This window comes from Gymnodraco acuticeps, unplaced genomic scaffold, assembly GCF_902827175.1.
Source record: "Gymnodraco acuticeps unplaced genomic scaffold, fGymAcu1.1, whole genome shotgun sequence".
NCBI lineage: Eukaryota > Metazoa > Chordata > Actinopteri > Perciformes > Bathydraconidae > Gymnodraco > Gymnodraco acuticeps.
The window spans coordinates 2,697,346-2,705,703 of record NW_022990335.1 but is presented as its reverse complement, the minus strand read 5'-3'; the positions used below and the strand labels follow the sequence as shown (position 1 = coordinate 2,705,703).

The 8,358-nt window shown below is 43.5% G+C and overlaps 1 protein-coding gene across 1 annotated transcript; it reads left to right on the top strand.

Annotated features, from left to right (window-relative positions):
* The first annotated feature begins 2,617 nt into the window (after positions 1-2,617).
* Positions 2,618-7,706, top strand: LOC117550787 (THAP domain-containing protein 2-like). Its single transcript, XM_034223322.1, has 3 exons — positions 2,618-3,339; positions 3,950-4,085; positions 6,838-7,706. The coding sequence occupies exons 1-3, from the start codon at positions 2,747-2,749 to the stop codon at positions 6,946-6,948; spliced, it is 840 nt and encodes a 279-aa protein (XP_034079213.1). The 5' UTR covers positions 2,618-2,746; the 3' UTR covers positions 6,949-7,706.
* The last annotated feature ends 652 nt before the right edge of the window (positions 7,707-8,358 follow it).

The window sequence follows — 8,358 nt, the reverse complement described above, 5'->3', positions numbered from 1 at the left end:
GCTCGCGCACACAAGTAAATATATATGCACGTTCATTCTCACAACGCGTCAGACACAAGAAAATATACATTAAAGGGGACCTATCATGCAAAATGCACTTTGTGATGTCTTTTATACATAAATATGTGTCCCCGGTGTTATGGAAATAATTATCATAAGACGCCAATTTGTAACATACAGGACAAACCTCGATGTCTGTTTACCTTCTTTAAGGACACAGGCGGCTTAGCCAATAATGTTATTGTTCCCATTCTGTGACCGGTCAATACTGGGATACAGATGGTCTGTGTTGTGGGTACACTGGGACACTTCCTTCTCTGTATTTGTGGACTCCAAGGTAAAATCTTCGAGGTCATAAGTGTCCGAGGCAAGTAGCTCTGTGTTCCCACACTGTTTAGGCTATCTCCTCAAATATGTTGTTTACTCTCTGCGAAACCAGTTAGATGGGCTGGCAAGAGAGAGGCTCTCCAGAATTGACGTGGCAACTCTACCGTGGAGTCAGAACCTCTGACTCTTGGATTTGTGATGTGAATACTCTGGTACCAACTCCAAATAAATCACAGTGGTTTGACATCAAAGCTCCGACTCTTCCCGTGTCTCCTTCCTGAGTCGGTGACTCCACTGCATGCTACACAGAAGTTTCCTCTACACCCGGTATGTCGGGGAACTCACGCAGCGTCAGAAAATAAAACCCTCTCTCTTTTCCTCCGTACCCAAATCTTTTAAAAACAGGGGTACAACGAGCGGATACAGATTTGCTGCCAATCTGACATCGGCAGCGGACCCACAGAAAATTGCTATCAGAAACAATGCCTGACGTGTTTTGGGCGTAATCTTGTCTTTGTTTACATTAGCAGGCCTCGCTAACACTCAGAGCTAACCTGTACTGGAGAGCACATGTGTTTAAAAAGCAGGAAATAAAAAAGGAACTCACCTTGTGATAAACCTGCAAGAGAAAAAGCATTTGAGCTCCGTACTGTTTCAGAAATAATCCTTGATGTGGTTTAGAACAGGATGGCGTTTTATCACAGCAGAATTTAACTTTATGTAACCGCGGCCGCGCACACGGCCTAAAGTGTAGCTGTTCTACTGATCAAAGTTGCCCTCTGACTCAACTTGATCAAACAGAAAAAACTCCACAGATTCAATTTAAAGAAAACACGATACAGTTGGCAGTCAACAACAAGGCTTAAGACAAGGATTTTCTCCCAAGAGTATGACATTTATTATCAAATAGACACATTTACAAACAATATTTTAACCAGTAAAAAACAACAACAATTTATTAGGAATTCATCTACTATGCTATTTAAAATGGTATCCAGCGTATAAAAACCGACTAAATGAGCGCAGACAGTTACTGTTGGGAGGGGGAAACAAGCAGGTCAAATCTGAATAGGCTACTACTCACCGCCACCCTCACGTGCACTTCACTGCCTCTTAAATGTGTGTGTGTGTTTAGTTAATTTTGCACTTTTCTTAATTTATCACTTTCTTTTCAGTTGCTGTGTCTGTACAGGGCACGTGTGAGTGGCGGTGAGTAGTATTCAGATTTGACCTGCTTGTTTCCCCCTCCCAACAGTAACTGTCTGCGCTCATTTAGTCGGTTTTTATACGCTTTATACCAGACTGCTGGGTAGCCTGGAAAAAAGGTCGGCCTCTTCAGCCAAGGCACGGGGCTCCGTAATGGACGTGTTGGCTAGCGCCGTCTGAACCCGGGAAGGCAAGTGGCGCATTAACTATGCCATGAATTAATGCTTGACAAGTCTGCAGATAAGACGGCAGGCGAAAAACCTTTTAAAATGCTTTTTTTCTGAATGGAGATCGGGTCGACCAAGCTAACGTTGTATATACTCCGTCCACACTCACAACAACAGCCTACAGACATACATAAACCAGCGACTGTATTCGCCATGACACAGAAAGTCTGTGGTTTGTACTTGTTTAACTTTTGTCCCGTTTCTGAACAGATATGAGGAGCTGTGAGCTCTGTGTGCTAACAGCTAACGGCTGATGTTTTCTGGTTGAACGTCAGTGACGGTCACCGCTGATTGGCTACCGCGAGTGAATACGGCGCTCGAGTTGAAAACATTTAACTCGAGCGTTTGTCACGGCCCCCTTCAATCGCCTCAATCGCGCCGCGGAATTCGCGTCCACCGCTTCATGCTTGCCGTCGGAGCGAATTCGCGTCTGTCCGCGTCACTGCATTGACTTTACATGTAATCACGCCGCCCCCAAACATCGCATCACGTCCGGTGTGAACGCACCATAAACTCAACATGTACTGTAGGCCTACTAATAAATGTGGCACAAGTCCTGGCACAGTCATCCTCTGTGCCCAGGGCCCAGGAGTTCAAAACTTTTAATCTCAATCAGATCCGATCAGATTTTGAAATCCCATTTTTTGTGATCCAGGATCAGACAAATCGGCCAAATGTTGTCCCTGGAGTTCAAAGCAATTCAGGATAGGATCACCCTGATCCAGATTACGACTTTTCAAGATGACTATCCTGAATATCAGTGCTTTAATCCTACCGATCGCCATCTAGTGGATATGAAAAATAATACAAGGAAGACAAGAGACCACATTGCAGAGACATCTATTGTCCGCAATAGGCTACATGCACTAGGGTCTGAGACGTACTTCCGCCTTAGCCGTTATACTGCTCGGACGCTTCCGGGTTGCTTCTGGTCTGCGTAGCTGAGCGTCCACAAATGTTTTACTGTTTAAATCTGTGGTTTAAATATGAGTCGACGGAAGATTTTCAAAACGGAGCATTTGCAAAGACAAGTAAAGAACTACTCCGAACACTGCTGTGTCCCACTTTGTACGGCGTCAGCTAAATTCAACGGCGTCCTAAGTTTCCATGGCTTTCCGACCGAACTCGAGCTGCGAAGACAGTGGCTGGTTAAAATACGACGCGATAACTTTACAATCTCCTCTCACTCCAAGGTCTGCAGTCGTCACTTCGCTACGGATCAACTAATAGAGCCAAAAACCCTTGATGGCCGTAGGAGGCTTGTGAAAGGTGCTGTCCCAACTCTGTTTGAGTGGAATCACTTCACTGCTCAAACACCGCGGGCTAGTGTTTGGGAGAGAAGGGAGCGGCCCACTGAACCAGTCTCTCGGGAGGAGCAGGAAGAGCACATCGATGTCCGTGACCATGATTACTGCTCAACCCCTGAACCAGCTTCACTGGACATGTCCTCTCAAGCTACAGAAGACAACTCCAAAACAGTGGAGGATCTGCAGAAGCAACTGCAGGAGTTAAGAGTCCAGCGAGAGTTTTGCTTACAGCGGTTTTCTGGCTCCGACGACAACATCCGATTCTATACCAGGTAATGTTTTGGCTAAATTCTATCCAAGTTTTTGAGATGGGTTAGCTTATAAAGAATCCTCTTTACCTGCCGTTTGACTGCTGACTATTTGCATGCAGTGTTGGAATAAGTAGGCTACTCAACTTAACTGAAGTATAAGTACAAATACTATGGTTTGAAAATACTCCTGAACTGAACATGTAGAATCATAAATCATGTGTTTTCATAAGTAACTAGAAACTATGAAGGTTAACTAAATGTGGTGGAGTAAAACATACTAATACTAACAACATACTGATAATACTTTACTACAAGTGGAAATCTTCAAAACCTTACCAAAGTAAAAGTACATGTCAATATCCACTGCGTTTCTCCCAGTTGCACACTTAAGAATGAAGAGTAAAAGTAGTCATTCTGTGTAAAATGTTCCCTGTATGTTTTAGATTATTATTACTGCTGCTTTAATGTAGTTGTTACATGTTACTGCTGTATATTACTATACCTGCACCAAGTGCCTTCTTAATCAGTCTATTTGAATTGTAATGTATTATAGCAAACAAGAGGAAAGCATTAGCCCATGTGTTACAGTTAACGAGTCAATTAATGACTGACATGTGTCTTTTGTGTACAGATTCCCGAGCTATAACCACCTGATGGCCTTCTGGTTTTTGATTGAGCCTTCCATTTATAAAATGGTTCGTGTTACAAGAGCGATATCAGCTGCCAAGAGGAATGAAGAAGTGGTTACACACGCACGTCCATCAACGGTAGGCTACGTTTCTTTTAACACACAATCTAAACACAAACTGAAGGGAAAATGTTTCTCCAACATTTCATTGCTTTCGTGTAGGCTAAAAGGCTATAGTACTCAATCCTTTTTGAATACATCAGAGAACTAAAACAACTTAATGTTTTTCCCATGGTGTGCTACACTCAGGGGCGGACTGGCCATCGGGAATACCGGGAGTTTCCCCGGTGGGCCGGTGCTGTGCATGGGCCGGAGGGCCAAAACAATAAATACATTTTTTTTTAAATATTTTTTTTTTTAAATTTTTTTTTTTGCCTAAATCCTACCGGCCCATATTTGTGAGTATACCGGCCACTCCCTTTTTTTTTTTTGCTTAACTAAATCCTACCGGCCCACATTTGTAAGTGCCCACATTTGTAAGCGTTCCGGGCCGGCCACTCCCCATCAGGCCCGTAGCCGCTGTCACTGCGCAGTGAAAGATCAGGAGTGAGTTACTGATGGATAAACAAGCTCCAAAGCGTAAAGGAGGTGCACAAAAACTTAGGGATAAAAAAATGAAAGCACTTGAGGAAGGTTCAGCAAAATAAAAATAAATTACAGACTTTTCGTTTGGTCCTGCAGCTGGTTGTAGTTGTAGTACAACCACCACCGGAGAAGCTGATGTAACGTTAGCCGACACAGCGGCCATTCCCAGTGGCAGTGAGTCCAGCAATGAAACTGACACAGTACAGCGGCATCTAGAGCCCAGTACCAGCAGTGATATGATGGTAAGTTAATGTTATGATTGATGCTGAAAGTGAAAATCCTCATTTGGCTAATGCTAGCTTGCTTTTTAATGTAGCAGATGAGGTAATATTAGCTAGCTAGCCTATTTCTAGCTAGCTAGGCTATTGCCTACAGTACATTGTGTGTTCACAGGGACAGCTAATGCATTAGCTAGCTAGCCTATTGCCTACAGTACATTGTGTGTTCACAGGGACAGGGTAAAATTAACAACATTCACTGACCAAATTCTGGTGAAATATGCAAGCTGCTGGTAGATTTGCTTCACTCATTGACAACGGTAATCTATTTGAACATTATAGCCACTTGACTTGGGCTGGTGAATCAATGAGACTACGATGATTGCTTATACTGTCTTTTGTTTGATTAGCTTAGACGTTAGGTTACCTTATTAATACTACAAATAATAAAGGGTCCATTATTTGTCAACCTGCAACTAAAGTTACTGTCTGGTGGAAATTAGCCTGTTACTGTCTTTAAGACTTTACTTGGTTTACATACATAATAATAACATGGTGGTAACATAATAACGTAACATACTAATCAATACTAATCATTTATGTAGGCTGAAGATGATCCTGCTGCTGACACTGACAGAGTTAGTCAAGGCCAGGATGTCAGTGCCACCCCAGTTGATTATTTCACCAGGCCGATGTCAGGCACATTAGACCTATTCTTCCGTTTTCACCCCCAGCAGAAGGCAGACAAGGCTGTAGTGTAGAGGGCTTTTTTTTGCAAAGACGGCACAAACAGGAAATAGCTATCATACAGTGAAGCCAGAGAAGTACTCTTCTGCTCCCTTTGTATGGCTTTTGCTAATCCTAGAGATAGCAACTCCTTCATCACTGGCATGACCAACTTCACACACATACATCAGAGAGTCGAGGAGCATGATCAGAGCCATGCTCACAGAGGTTGCGCTGAGGCATATTTCCTCAGATTCTCAAAAAACACAATTCAGGACCTTCTCATGGGACCTCAGATGTCACGTCACAGAGAGGAAGTCCGCAGGAAGCGTCAAGTGTTGGAGTGCATCATAGATGTGTTGAAGCTCATTGGTCAAAGTGGTTTGAGCTACAGGGGCACGCAGGCGGAGGTATTATATACACAAGATGATGACACCATTGATCATGGTAACTTTTTAGAGATGATTGTTTTGCTGGGAAAATATGATGTGTGTCTCAAGGAACACCTCACTCTCTGTACAGAGAGGGGTTCAGGTGGAGTGGCTGCACCCGTAGGATAGAAAATGGGGAAGTGACGTCTGACTCAGAGGTCGCACGGCTGTGGAGAAGAACGTTCATTCAGAACCCACATTCTGTTACTGAGTTTAGGCTAGTTAGCTAGCAGGTTTATTGTTCTGGGTGCAGTCACTTTTGCCTCCACTTGCTGTTCAAATAAATGTTGAAAGAAAAAGTAAATCTGTTTACAGTTCTGTTTCATATTGGTGTTGAGAGATGTATCCATAGCTTTAGTCCCTAATTTTGCTCTCCAAATGCACCAGATTGATGCATTTAACTTCAACATTTTAAAACAAATCTTCCCGGGGGAGCTTGCCCCCGGACCCCCCTAGAGGAGGTGAGGTCCACCACCTGCCCACACCCCCTGTCAAATTGTCTCACCCACATTGAGGATGCTTCCTACCCCCATGTTTTATTCCATGCGTCAAGTCAGGCAAATTGGGTCCAAATGTTATTGCATCAATGATCTGTTAACATTAAAATCACTAAATATATGCTGTAACTATTTTGCTTAGGCAACTCAAGGGCTCAGGTAATGTGATGACTATATGAATAATGGTCCAAAATAACATAAAATGCATAGGGTTTTTTGTTAAGTAACATACTTTCGTCGCCGGCCGGCCGATACATGCCGCGCATTAAGTGGGCCTGTCTGTCAATTAATCCCCGGGCCACTTTTTCCCCCCAGTCCGCCCCTGGCTACACTCATGACATTAATATAGTACCCTTTTTTTGTTTATCTTCCAGAGACAGCTGCTTCAGCCAATTGACGAGTTCTTCCTTTTTCTCTGCTTCCTGTCGGTGGGTTTGAAAGAGAGGGACCTTGCAAACCGCTTCAACGTACACCATCCACTGTGAGCCGCATCATTGCAACATGGACGAGTTTTCTTACAACTTTATTGGGGTCACAGTGCATCTGGCTTACACCTGCAGAAGTTCAAGCCCACCTCCCAGAGGCATTCAAAGATTTCCCAGACACACAGGTGATCCTGGATTGCACAGAGCTGAGGTGTCAAACACCATCCTCACTCCTCCTCCAAAGTGAAATGTATTCTACATACAAATCTCACTGCACCATGAAAGCCCTGGTTGGCATAGCCCCACATGGCGCAGTGACATTTGTTTCCAGTCTGTATGGTGGTTCTGTCAGCGACAAGGAGATTTTCAAACAATCTGGAATAGCTGCGTTGTTGACTGACAACATGGCAGTGATGGTAGATAAGGGCTTCCTGATCAGCGATTGCTGCAAATGCAAGGTGTACTGCCCACCTTTTCTGTCAAAGCAGAAGCAAATGCCAGCCTATCAGGTGAGGGAGACACAGGCCATTGCCAGACTGAGGGTTCATGTGGAGCGTGTCATTAGGAGGATAAAAGAGAACAAACTTTTTGATGGTGTCATCCTCCTGTCCCATGCCTACAACATCAACCAACTGTTTGCAGTAGCATGTATGCTGTCAGACTATCAGAACAAAGCACTGGTCAAGAAATGGGTGAAATAAGACAAGATGATGACACCTGTGCAGGTAGCTGTGATTAAGCTGGGTGAGCACACCGTAATCCCGTGTTGCCTGACACACGCTAGTGTTTTGTTTGAATAAATGGTAAATAGCAAATTACAATGTGTTGATTTCTTACAAATGCACTGATTTACTATTCATTACACAAATCACTTCACTTTATTGTCTTTTTAAATACAATTGTATAGGTATTTACATATATGAAATGTGACAAACAATATATATCAAAAACAAAATATTGAAATCACATTTTGTTGTCATTCAGAACACATGATTGAGGGATTGCCTCCTAAAAACAATGACGGCTGAGCCAGGGTCTAGCAGCTAACTGCTTACAGAGTTAACAATGGCTACAGTGCCCACTACTTTTTTAATGACAGGTACTTCGGCATGTATGTGTAAAAAAAAAAAAAGTCTACTTTTTCTCTGATTGCTCTTTGCACTTCTGGATCTGTGTATATTCTTTGCACCAGGTAGTCCTCTTGTGCCCACACTACAAAATCACACCACTGCATCCCAGATACAAGAAGTTGACCCTGTACTTGCCAGTAATAGGCATGGCTTTTCTTGAGCTTAGGGGAGCCACATTCCATCTGCACATATTTGCAGTCGACATAATTTGGGACATTTGAATTCAACAAGGCCAAATTGGGGATATTCTGTTGGGTCAAAAACAACTCCATCAGGGGAGGCACCAAGCCAGGGCGTAGAGGGGTGAATGACAAGGCCACAAGGGGAGTAGTTCACGTTT

Bases quoted from the DNA above. Each gene is read 5' to 3' on its own strand.
- LOC117550787 (XM_034223322.1), top strand. From the start codon at position 2,747: ATGAGTCGACGGAAGATTTTCAAAACGGAGCATTTGCAAAGACAAGTA. The intron at 3,340-3,949 runs GTAATGTTTTGG...TTTTGTGTACAG, and splicing joins AACATCCGATTCTATACCAG to ATTCCCGAGCTATAACCACC. The intron at 4,086-6,837 runs GTAGGCTACGTT...TTTATCTTCCAG, and splicing joins CACACGCACGTCCATCAACG to AGACAGCTGCTTCAGCCAAT.